General features: G+C 40.6%; 1 protein-coding gene across 4 annotated transcripts in view; it reads right to left on the bottom strand.

Annotated features, from left to right (window-relative positions):
• The window catches only part of lipeb (lipase, hormone-sensitive b), a 31,253-nt gene that overhangs the window by 15,260 nt on the left and 3,136 nt on the right, over positions 1-12,857 (bottom strand). Inside the window, exons 2-6 of one of the 4 annotated variants that reach the window (XM_039804839.1) lie at positions 11,459-11,499; positions 3,270-3,511; positions 2,120-2,404; positions 1,099-1,189; positions 702-728 (exon numbers count right to left, since the gene is read on the bottom strand). In XM_039804839.1, the coding sequence (XP_039660773.1) occupies positions 702-728; positions 1,099-1,189; positions 2,120-2,404; positions 3,270-3,509 (643 nt within the window). In that variant the 5' untranslated portion in view covers positions 3,510-3,511; positions 11,459-11,499. Of the gene's footprint in view, positions 1-701; positions 729-1,098; positions 1,190-2,119; positions 2,405-3,269; positions 3,512-11,458; positions 11,595-12,857 lie in introns of those variants that run through there. The other 3 variants (XM_039804837.1, XM_039804840.1, XM_039804838.1) reach the window with 3 other exon arrangements.

Raw genomic sequence — 12,857 nt, 5'->3', positions numbered from 1 at the left:
ATAATGAGGAGGGTATAATATTGGGTAGGAGACACCAAAGAAAGAGTAATACCAGAAAAGAAATGGGATTTGAGTTAAAAGAAAAAGGGAAAGAATAGAGAAACGTGTATGGTTGAGGAGGGAGTGAAAATGGAAACGAAAAGTGATGGCGGACAAATGACAAAAGCTCAGAATAATGGGGATGAAAACAGCGAAAGACAAACAGTAGAAAGGAGGGCATAAAACAATAACATTTGGAAAAAACTTGCTGATAATGCAAAAGAAGGAAAGTGAAAGGATGGAAGGAAAGGCAGACGGTCAAGAAGGAAATCGAGTGCTAAAACACGGCAAAACTCAGAGATAAGGCCCTAATCGAGAACAGTCGTAAAACTCAGAGTGAATTGGCTTTGACGTACTCACAGCACTATAATCTTATTGTCACACGGATGTTTCAGGTCCACTGTGCTAGTGCTAATGTTGAAACAATCATTTTATGGTATTGCAATCAAATTCTACCCTGCCTTTAATGCTCTGCAAGAAATCAAGGATGGGCAGTAAAGAAAGGGAGGGAATTCCACTCTTAGACAGCTTAGGACTTAGCTTAGGACAGCTAATGCAGCTAAGGACCTGGAGGACAGAAGCAATTTCTTCATATAGGCCTATAGCATGTGTTCACTACAGAGGACTTTGACGAAGGGGTGATAAGGTTCCAGTACACTCACCGTATGGTGCAACACCTCCGGCCTCCACTGTGGTGCAGCACAGAGTGCAAGAAACCATGAGAGTCAAAATGATTCTTTTTTAAAATGTTAAATATTAACGCGTGGGCACGCTGAAAAATGTGTATATGATGGTGCATGTTCTTCTATTCCTGCCTCTGTACATAACTGGGTGCATGTTCAAAACATTTTGAAATATAGAAGAAGCACACCAGTTAGCCCTTGAGATTCCAAAGGATGAAAGAGCATCTACAATCCAAGCACACAACATCAAAAGGTACACTGTCAGGGGCCAAGGAGCAATGTAGAAGAGGCGGCGTGTGGATGAGTACGATCTATGAATGAGAATTAAGTGACTGGATGATGAGAGGGTACAGCTGGTAGACGAGATGATGCTGACCTATTCCTGACTGATGGCGTTTGTAGTTTTCTCCAAAGGCCACAAGGCCAATAGCGATGGTCTGGAGACAGGGCCGAATGCCTGGACTGAACTGGAGGGATAGAGAAAAACAGAGACAGGCTTTAAATTATTATCCATGGTGCATTTAAAAACAAGAAATGGACTACAATTAAAAAAAAACTGCTGTCATTCGACCAGAGAAAGTGAAACATAGCTGATGGGATATCTGAATATCAGAAGTCTGAAACATTATAAATTAATGCAGACAGTACTACCAAGGTTTCAAATTTTGACCTCTGTCCGCTGAGGGTTCAGCCTCTCTCGTTAAAATCAACTAAGAACAGAGACAATGTCTGTAAAGATAAGCCTTCCCTCTGTTCATCCAAATCTATTACTCACTTCATTTTACCTGCAGGTTTGGGCAGCAGGAGTCATTTATATCTCCTGGCTTTTACATATCACACTTCTGACAGCTCTTGCTCTCTTTTCGGGGTCAGTTCCTTTAGTCTGGTGACAAACTAGCCCCTGGCACAGTTTTTCTTCTCTAACATCAACAGGTCACTTCTTTTTTTAAACAGAATACCATTTTGATTGACAGGCTATGGGAGACTTGTGTAGGGAGCTTTATTCTGTACATGAAACGGCCTAATATTATAACAAATATACTTTTTTTTTTTTTTTGGAGCTACAGAATCTAATATGGATAGTAACATAAGAGTAAAGTACCTCTGCCAGAACTGTAGATGTAAGTACATCCAGTTGCTTGTCTGTACAGTATGTGTCAAGTGAGAAATGGTGAGTTTGAGGTTGCTTTCCATTACATTTTCTCTGCATTGTTGTAAGATGTTTTATTGTTGTTCTTTATGCATGTTAAGGTTTTTAAATTCCCTGCCTTTCTTCTACTTTTGCTTCACCTAAAAACCCAGTTCTGAACCATCAAGCATGAGGCACTGCTACTTCTAAGCCTCCCCATTCTTCACAATTCCCACTACCTATCCCTGTGCTATGCACCTCATCTCACCTGAAAGCCAAGGCAACGGCCATAGAAGCACCCCTTGTGCATGGATGAGTATTCGCGGACAAAGCTTTCACTGAGACCACTTTCATCCTGGAAAAAAAGGTTGCCATAGCTGTTGTCATGTAGCATGCGTTGAGCCAGGTAGAGCAGAGCGCGCAGCTGGCACAGAGCGTTGCAGTAGGCCTCCATCTCCCCCGCATTGTGTGCCACTCGAAAAAAGATGCTGCGGCGGTTGGCGGTGATGTAGCGCCCCTTCTGGATGATGTGGAGAAGGCAACAGCGCACTACCTAGAAAATGATGAAGAATGTGTGAATAAAATTTTGGGGGAAAAATGTGTTATCTACTGTGCCATGTCACCTGCTCCATACACCAAAATAAAATCAGCATAGCAAGTTCATTTAAGTTGAATTACAAGCACATTATGTAAATTATTTTATTGGTTAATAAAAGGACCGACTTGTTACAAAATAATGTAATGATACGTTTTCTTGAGATAATGAATGAATGGACTTTAGGTTGTCATTTCTTAATCATTTTCTTAAAAATGGATCCATAGGATTTTGACTTATAACAAAGCAAATCATAGTTTTTAATTGTGCAATCATTAAAGAGCCATGTATTCTGGGTACCGTAATTAAGATTAGGTTGTTGAGTTTGAAGGAAAAAAAACAACAATGTATGATAGCATGCGTGAATGTGAGCATGTGAAAAGCTTGCTGCTTCACAAGGGTCTTACAGATTAGTCTGAGTAGCACTGTGGGAATGAGAAGGATTATAAATGTGGAAATGGAAAGGCAAGAAAACAAAGCAGCATTCATTTGCTGCTATGCTAGACTCGTTCAGTTGTGGTAGGTTGCAGCCACTGAAGGTCACGATGTTTCATCAATAACTGCAGAAGAGTACAGTGGGTACAGTAGGGGAAGATATTCTGCAGCTGGAGGAATTTATCTAACCTGATTTGCAACATAAAATCAATCTGTAAAACAAATGGACTGACCTTGAAACAAAGTGATATCAAGGTAAACAGGGGCTGGTGAGCACTTTCTCACAGTGTGGAGAGAATATGGATACGAATGTATTGCGTTATGAGGCTTATTATTTTCAATGCAAACCAATGCTTGACTCGTGCACACAAAACATCCCACAGCTTACCTTGACCAGTGAGCGATAGCCATTGGCAGGTATGTGTGGGTCAAAGTCATAATGATGGTAAACTGCAGCGAAGCCGGAGATAACGGGCTCCAGGCTGCGAGCATGCTCCTTGATCAGCTTCATGGTATCTACCAGCCGCCGTGCCGCATCACCCTGTGAACCCTTAGCTCCTCCTGAGAAGAAGGTGGCATTCTCTTCGCACACGTTGTACAGGGCCGCAAACACTGCCTTGGTGTCCATCACTAAGAGCAGTGAGATAGAGAAGCAAGACAAAGGTTGAAACAGAAATCCATTTTATGTAGGGAAGGTTGCATGTGCATAATGATATTTTCCAATAATAATTCATGTCATTCTTTATGTATTGTAGTGTGGAAATTTCTCTTTTCAGCAGATTACGGACTTGTATGCCAATAACACCCACTGATCTCGCTATCAATTATGCCACCTTGCTGACTCCCATGCATACTTAAATTTTTTTTTTTTCTGTAGTTGTTAAACTTGACTGTCAGCTGGTATCTGGTCCTGCAAGCATAAAAAAAGAAGAAAAAAAACAGCAGCCCGATCCCTATTCTGCACCACACCCACACTTGATATTAGCATGTAGACACTGTGCAAGGTGGGATATCATTGGATATATCCTACATAATGTTCTCTTACTCCTATTAACTAATCTTGCATAGCTTGGCGTATAGAAGCTCATTGATTGAAACGGGTTAAGCAAGCCTTGAAATTAAATGATGTAAAGCCGGGCTAAGCAGCCAAAATCCACCAAGATCTAGGCAGACATGCATGGAAAAGGAGGAGAAGGCAGAGGCCCTTTGCGAACGTCATGCTGCTGGGGAAAAACAAAGATTAGTCATACACTGGCAAAAACACATAAACACACTCACATAAGAGTCCCAAAGGGAGGTATATAGCTGACAACACACAGCTGAGTCTGTTTATCAAGTGTGCCCATACCCTTGTCCTAACGCAGCATAACAAAGATCTAGTGCTATGTCCCGGTTGGATTCCTACTGTTGGACTGAGCTCTTCTGACAAGTCACCCGAGACATCGGTTTCCACAACACCTAAGCCTGGGAACTAGCTGGTACTTACTGTATAGTGTGACTGGCACGCTGAGAGACAAAGGAAAGAGGAGAAAGACTGGTGGACACAGAAAAAAACAAAAGGATCGGAGACAGCAGTGCTTCTCGAATAGATGTGAAAGTGAGAACTTTAGGGGAGAAGCAGAAAATAAGGTCTTTGTCATGGATGAGTTTTAACTAGGGCTGTCAAACGATTAATTTTTTTTAATCGCAATTAATCGCTGAATTTCTATAGTTAATTGCGATTAATCGCATGTTCTATCACATGATTAAAATTCTATATTTTTGCATTTCAGAACTGTTTTTAAGTACATATTAACAATGGAAAGCAATTCTTACCAGTGTATCTTGATTGGGAATCAAATGAATGCAAGGAAAGTTACTTTATGAACTTGACTTTAAGATTTGTATTTGTTGTTGTATTATTTACTTACTGTAAACAAATCACACATGAATGACACAGCCATACAACGCCTTGCATGTACCATAGCAGCTGACACAGACCATCCCCTGAATCCATTCTTTATGCTACTTCCATCCGGCCGCAGATACAGAGCACTGAACTGGACTAAAGCCTATTTCAAAAAAAGTTTTGTCCCCACCGCTATCACAATGCTGAACAAACCGTAATACTACAACCACAATCTCAGTTGCCTTGCAAAGTTCGCACATTTGATATGTCTATGTATGGGTGTCTTAATGTGATGTTTTTGTATATGTGTTATACATTTTATGTGTTCTATATGTGGTGCTGTGCTATGGAAAGAAGAGGAAGATGTGTGGTAATGATTATACCTATGAAACAATAAAGACTATCTATCTAAACAAAAGAAAAATGTATGAATCTGTCATTGTTGCACAATTCCTCCAAGTACCTAACCTAAAAACTAAAAATCCCTATGCTTACCAGTAGGTCTTGGGTATCGTTTGGGTTTTTTCCGATACTGGTGCTAAAGCGATACTTTTAAAACGGTGCTGGTGCTTAAACGGTGCCTGAACCGGTACTTTTCAATAAAGTAAAAAAGAAGGGTAGTAAACAACAGTCGGCGACTTGTTTATTGCTAAGGCCATGGTCAAAATTAAAGCTTTAATAATAATGTAATAACTATAACTTATAACAATAACTTATTTCACCAGTAAATTGCTGTTGAACGAAAAACTGCTGTCAGGTCAGGTGTAGTGTAAAGTCGGCACCGAAATGAGGCAACGAAATTTTCGTTCTTATTCGGTCTCGTTACTACCGTTTACGTCGGCACCAGGGCACCCCGTTTTGGTACCCAACCCTACTTAACAGTCAATATAGTGTGCAGTAACTTCTAAATAATTTTGATAACTCACTGACATCCAGTGATCACTGGTTAATGAGACAGCGTTTGCACTTTGCAGCAGTTCTAGTTGGGCTGCTTTCTCCGTGGAGTACAGACTGTGTGTGCGTGGTCTTCTACGATGCTGACAGGTCTGCAGTTAGTTGCCACCCATTTCGCAAGAGCTCTAGTAATTCTTTTGGATTTGGTTTCATCAACAGCTCGGCGAGTAGCACTCTCCAAAATAGTGCTTTGCCTGAGCCCACTAGCATCAACCTGAGTCACGTTAACTATACTATGCTTAGCTCGTAGGTGGTAGCTCAAGCTTGACGTGCTTCGGTGATATTTTAATTCGGCTTTACACAATGTGCGTATAGCTTTCGATTTGTCTACAAGCCATCCGGAAGTCTTGGAAAATAAAAAGCGCCATTCAGAATTGGGTTGCTGCTTTCTCCATCATGCATGCATGCATGCAGCAGCAGGAGTTGTTATGTGTAGTGACAGACTGATTTTATCGGACGGCCGATATATCGGGCCGATATTTGCGTTTTAGGCGTATTGGCCGATACGCGGCTGCTGTGTTCGCCAATAGTTTATTCCCGGCATTACAGACAGGCGTACACAGGCAGCTCTGTGTTGCTAGAGACGCTGCAGTTCACTTGCAGAACGTGCACTGTCCCTCCCCGCAGTCTTAAATTACAAATCAAGAACTTTATTTCAATGGCTACTTTTCAGGTTTATTGTTTTCTTAAATTATTTAAATGTGTTGACAAAGGACAGCAAGCAATGCATCATCAAGGCTGTGTTGTAGATGTTGATGAAAGCCTTTTACCCTTGCACAGTTAACCATATGCAGTGCACCCATCCATATGATGCACATTGCACACATAATTTGGGTGATATTAATGTAAGATGGTTGCAGAAGTGACACCGATCTGTGTTTGTTTATTATTTTTAAAGAAATGGCAGAGCAGATTCCAAAAACAAATCCAGTGTGGCAGTTTACATTTTTATGATGTTAATTGAGGGAGCAAAAGCAATATCTGTTTCAAATATCGACTCAAGAAAATCGACAGTCCGTAAAAAAAAACGGCATCGGCACAAAAAAAAAAATCCATATCGGTCGATCCCTAGTTACGAGGAAGTATGGCAGCTTGATGATAAGTAAAGTTGCGGCAAAGGGTCAAAATAGTAGCCTGTTAGGCACGACGTGAAGCCGAGTGAAGTGTAAAATAAATGAATAAATGCCGGTATGTGATTAAAAATAAAATTAACGCGTTATGCTCGGCCCTTAATTGCATCGCGATTAACGCATTAAAAGGTCCCATGGCATGAAAATTTCACTTTATGAGGTTTTTTAAGCCTGCCTATGGTCCCCCAGTGGCTAGAAATGGTGATAGGTGTAAACCGAGCCCTGGGTATCCTGCTCTGCCTTTGAGAAAATGAAAGCTCAGATGAGCCGTTTTGGAATCTGCTTGTTATGAGGTCATAACAAGCAAGGTTACCTCCCCTTTCTCTGCTTTGCCAACCCAGAGAATTTGGCCAACCCATGAGAGAGAGACATCATGGCTTTCAAACGAGAAAAGTGGCAGTTGGTCAAGGCCACACCCCCACCCTCCACCTTGCCACTCCCACTCTCCTCCTCAATAGCTTCAGACACAGAAATGGCACATCCTAAAAAAAGCTCATTGTAGGACTGGCTCTAGTGGCTGTAGTTCTGCACCAAAGCTGAATTTTGGGAAAGAGACATCAGATACAGTATTAGGGGACCACTAAGGTCTATATAAAAGCATCCAAAGAGCACCATGTCATGGGACCTTTAATGCTGACAGCCCTAGTTTTAACCAATTACCTTGCAGGACTGAAGAATGAACGAGAGAATGATCGGTTCAAAAATACTCTTGAATAAATACTGCTGTGTTAAATCATCCTTAGTGCAACATGACATCATGACTTCGCATAAACATACACGCCACTTTCCTAAAGCCAATGGCATACAAATTGGTGTGTCATACATACGCCACTTCATGAGAACAGTCTGAGTCAATGGAGGCCAAACGGCGTTGATAAATATGCTAAAAAGAGAGTATGCGTCTTGATAACACGCCAATAATGACATACGAATTGGCGTGTCATACATACGCCACTTCATGAGATCAGTCTGCTTAGTTAAACTATTCATACCTCTTGAACATCCCAAATGACATCAGCCACCCTTGGAATTAGCACACACCCACCCACAAACTTTTGCTTTTATAACTTCAACTGAGGCCAGTACAATAAAGCAATACAGAAAAATAAATAAATAAATAAAATTAAGTAAAAACAGCACAGTGGTTTCTTCATAGATCCCCAAAGCAACATCTTGGGATGTGGAGCAGAGATTGCCTATGCATGCTAAAAAGTGAACAGATTCTACAAAAGTGAAATATTGTTTTGAGGGTCACAGAAATAATGGAGACCTTATCGCACAATTATTCTGCTATTCCCTGCCATTCAGGAAGAGTAATAGGGGAGGCAATTTCAGTTTGCTGGGAGGAATTACCCCTCAGCATCCAAGAAGAGACATTTATCAGCCATATGACTTCTAGGACACGCATATTGCATGAAAAATGTCTTCAGCAGTTGCCCATCTTCTCATTTTTCTGTCTCGTCATTACCTTTAACTCCTCAGGGAGGGCTTTTTTTTAACCATAAGCTACAAGGTAAGATGATCTTCCATTGGAATTATTGGATGCCAATGTGTCACAGTTAAAGGTTTAGCCACGGATAAATCAATTAAACCACATCACAAAGATTTCTTTCAAATGATTTGAAGTTAGCAAAACTGAAAAATGTCCACTTCAGCATTTAGCACTCTGCTACTGGTTTAGATTATGCTAAAACTGGAAAACATGTCTCATCTGAATATACCCACCTTTAACCCCATGTTACAGAGTTGGGCCTTTTAACATTAACAGAAACCAATGACAATGCAGAAATATGTACTTATGTGCCATATCCACTTATTTATGTTCCCCGTTTCTATTTCTGTCACAAGCCAAATTGTTGTAATAATCTGCAAACTGCAATGTCCCTTTGGATTTAAGAGGCATTCCTTGGCCCTAGGGTATAGAGACGGACTGAAAGAAATCTTCAGAGCCTAATGAGCGGACTACACAGCAGCACTGCAGCGGATTGCATATGAAAATGTAATAAACAATAGAGCAAAGTACTGCAACAGTTAAGAACATAAATATAAAATGGAAATATTACAATACAAATACGTAAAAGTCTAGAATAAATATGTACAATATAACGGTTTAAAGGCCGTACGGTTTTGTGCAGGGTATGCAAAAATAATCTGGTCCAATCTAGTAATTCAGGGATAATAGTCCAGGACGTGTGTTAATGTAATGTGTAATGACTGTGGGTTGGGGGTTAAGTGTCTGTCAGTCTGTCAGTGGGGATCCTGGGCGTTGTTGATGTTGCAGCCTCCTGCCAGAGGGGAGTGGTTCAAAAAGTTTTATTTAAAGCTATAGTGCGTAGTTTATTCCGCCCCCATGAGGAATTCCAAGTAATGACAACAAAACTGTCGGCACGTCCACATGATACAATGGAGGTGGTGAGGATAGACTTGATGATCGCAGTGTAGAAGTGCAACATCATTGTCTTTGGCAGGTTGAACTTCTTCAACTGCCGCAGAAGGTACATTATCTGTTGTGATTTTTGATGAAGGAGCTAATGTCCTGAAAGATAATGGAGCCCAGGAAGTGCAAGGACTACACATTGTTGACTAATGCGTCACCCAGAGTGACAGGGGCGGGGGGAGGGGGGGGGGGGCTGCATTCTTTCCGGAAATCCACAACCATCTTCACTGTCTTCAGAGCGTTTAGCTCCAGGTTGTTCTGACTGCAGCATGTCACCTGATGGTCAACCTACCACCTGTAGGCCGACTCCTCCCCACCAGAGATAAGTCCAATGAGGGTGGTGTCGTCCGCAAACTTCAGGAAATTCTTGCAAAGCTTAGTTAAGCAGCTTGGGGCCTTATTTCACACTGATAAAACCATGTGAAAGAAACACTCTAAAATAAACTTGTCTCGTGAATTTAAGGAGAACGCCACACTAATACAGAATTTACATTATGCTAGTTATCTTAAATTACAATCTAGAAATATAGCCAACTCTCTCCCTACCATGCCTCTGAACATCAGAACTTGAATTTGTGATCTCTGGTGACACTTTTTGAGTTTGATCATTTGACAGACAATTAACATTAACACCATGGGCTGGGTTCAGAGAATGTTTTTTTTATCCAAATGACTTCTACTGTGATTTAGATCTTACAGCTGTAAATGAGCAAATATTCCCCTATCCCAGTTAAATCCTAATTGGTTCTGTCACTACATTCTACAGTAGTTGTTCCCTTATTCACTGTCTCTGGAAGAGCTTTAGGGCATGTCTTGACTTTACATGACAACATCACTATAGTTTGTTCATCTTAGTGAGGCGTCCAAGCAAAACGGAGCTATACAGGATTAAGAAAATGTGAGTTACATTTTGGGGTGGATGTTATCTTTACTCGAGTCTGAAATACTGCAGAGTTGAAGCAGGAGAGAAAGATCGAGGAGGTACAAAACATTAGTAAATTGGATTTTTTTTTTTTGCCAATATATTATGCAAACATCAATCCTACAAATCCATCATGAAGATCAATGAAGGAAGCGTACAGTACTTGCATACATCATGTCAAAACAATTCAGCAAGGACAAACACACAATCCTGGGATTGTTGCTCAATCTCCGGTATTGATCAAGAACCAGTAGATTACGTACTACTTGTAAATGTTCTGAAGCTGACAACACAGGAAACAGTTACCTAATGTGCAAAAACTCAACTCATTATGTCAGCATAAAACTGGAAACACTAAGAGACACACACAAAGAACATCTCTAAATAAACATTCATCTGTCTGCATAAACACAAGCAGCAGTGCGGCCTTAGGGAACACAATGACTGTTTTGGTCAAGCAGTCACCCAAATGCCATGCTGCAGGACCAGCATTCAAACCAGTTTCGGCAAGCAGCCAAAATTAAATTGCATTGCTTAAGTAGAGCTGGTGGTACAACTCTCTTAGCTGGGCATGCCAATAGTCCTTATGTTGATAGAGTTAGCTAGGCGGGAACTTTATGAACCCCTGGATTAGCATAAACTGTTCTAAAACGCGCTTAATGACAATGAAGCGAGCGGACATTACACCCCTGTCTAACTACAGGGAGTGTATGATAAGCAAATACAATGCAAATGAACAGTTATGTGAAGCAGTGCAATCAAGTTCAAACATGCCATGGCCCAGTGAAGACTTCACCTCTGTTTGACAAGATTAATGCCCCAAACAGAAAAACAATTTAGCTGTCACTCACTACACAAATACATGACTCACCTGCTTGCAATATCACATCTGCCTTTTGTGCATCAGCAAATGCTCCACATATCTACGTCTTTTTAGGTCAGCACAAAACAATATGTTTCAGCATCATCCCTTACTGTGTTACTGACAAAAGTGGGCACTGTAATCCCACTGCAACCATTGAATTGCACCTGGTTTCTTAACATTAAAGATGGATGACAGTGGCCATTAATAAGTAATGTACAACAAACTACACCCCTGACATTACAGACATATAATGACTCCTGCGGGGCCCACATACAGTGTGAATTGAGTGTTTGTATAAAATTACCCACAGGCTGCTTCTGCATATATATGCTATGGGCTAACTATTGAAAAGCTGGAAGAGAAAAAGTAAAAAGTGTTTACCAATGTCTGAGTTCAAGGCTCTGTCCTTGTCTGTCCCCTTTCTTCCACGATAGCGTTGAGAGCATGGAAAAAAACAAAGAGAATGAAAGAAAGAGAGGAAGGAGATAGAGTTTTCAAACTGCTTTTGTTCTCCCTCTCACCGTCTGTCACTCCCTTGTATTTACGATGTAGCTCTTCTTCTGTCAACCTCTATATGTCAGACTGTCACAACCAATTCTACTCAGAAGCAATGTGTTGTCTCTTCCTTGTCCCTCCCATGCCTCTTTTAAAAAGGGGTAGGGAAGCTACAGACAACCCCGTCCCAGTTAACTTTCTCCTTGTGACAGTGGACTATTTTCCCATTGGCTGTTCAGCTTGCAACTCCCTGTGACCTTCAACCTAATTGGCAGATCACATACAGAGAGACATTGGCAAAGACACAACCATGAGATCATACATTTGTTCAAATGTGGCTTTTTCATTTTAAGTTTCAAGTTCATTTCATTTATATAGCACTTTAGAAGCAAACAGGTGTTGCACCTAAGTGCTTCACAAAGACGGACATAGGCCTATATGTGTACACATAAAACCATAAAGACATACATGTGCATAGATGTGTGTGTGTGTATTGCATCTTCAGTGCTTCGTTTGATATTAAATAAGGTCACAAATCAAATGCAAACAAACAGCAGCAAAATCAATAATTACCAATGAATTTATTCATTAAAAATTATCATTTTGGGGGCAACCTCTAGCACCCCATATAGGCTCAGGCCTTTGCAGTGGCCCAGGTTCAAATCAGACCTGCGGCCCTTTCCTGCGTGTCATCCCCCATCTCTCTCCCACCTTTCTTGTCTATCCACTGTCACTCTGAAATAAAAAGGGAAAAAAAGCCCCAAAAACAATAATCTTAAAAAAAATAAAAATAAAAAATAAATTGAGTGCACTATTTACCAGAGCACACCATATGTCTTATAATTACTTATTTTAGGTGAACAGTCAAAAAACTAAAAAAAAAAGGTGTACAAATGACAACAACAAACAAAGAAAAGGAAGAATGTCCTCACATACGGCTGTCTTGCTGTTTCCTGTTGCTCTAGTCTCAAAACATCTTGCTAAAAGGACTATAGTTGAAAATTAGCCAGCTGGCTAACACTGGCACATTACAGTAATGTTAATTAATGTGCCTTGTCCTTATAAATAAATACATTAAATGAAAAAAGAGCACAGCATTATTAGACAATCATTAGAAACAGAAAATTGTGACAATCAACTGTTTGATTAATCAACTAATCATTTCCTCGCTAATCCCTATGTTAACATTATTCCATCGAACCCACGTAGGTATGAGCCCTGCACCTGCAACCAAAATGAACTTCTTCGTCCACCAGCCAAATGGCTAGCTTTTTTTGGCTGGTGA

The sequence above is a fragment of the Perca fluviatilis genome, chromosome 7, assembly GCF_010015445.1.
Source record: "Perca fluviatilis chromosome 7, GENO_Pfluv_1.0, whole genome shotgun sequence".
NCBI classification, from domain to species: Eukaryota; Metazoa; Chordata; class Actinopteri; order Perciformes; family Percidae; genus Perca; species Perca fluviatilis.
This window is presented reverse-complemented; position numbering and strand designations above follow the sequence as displayed.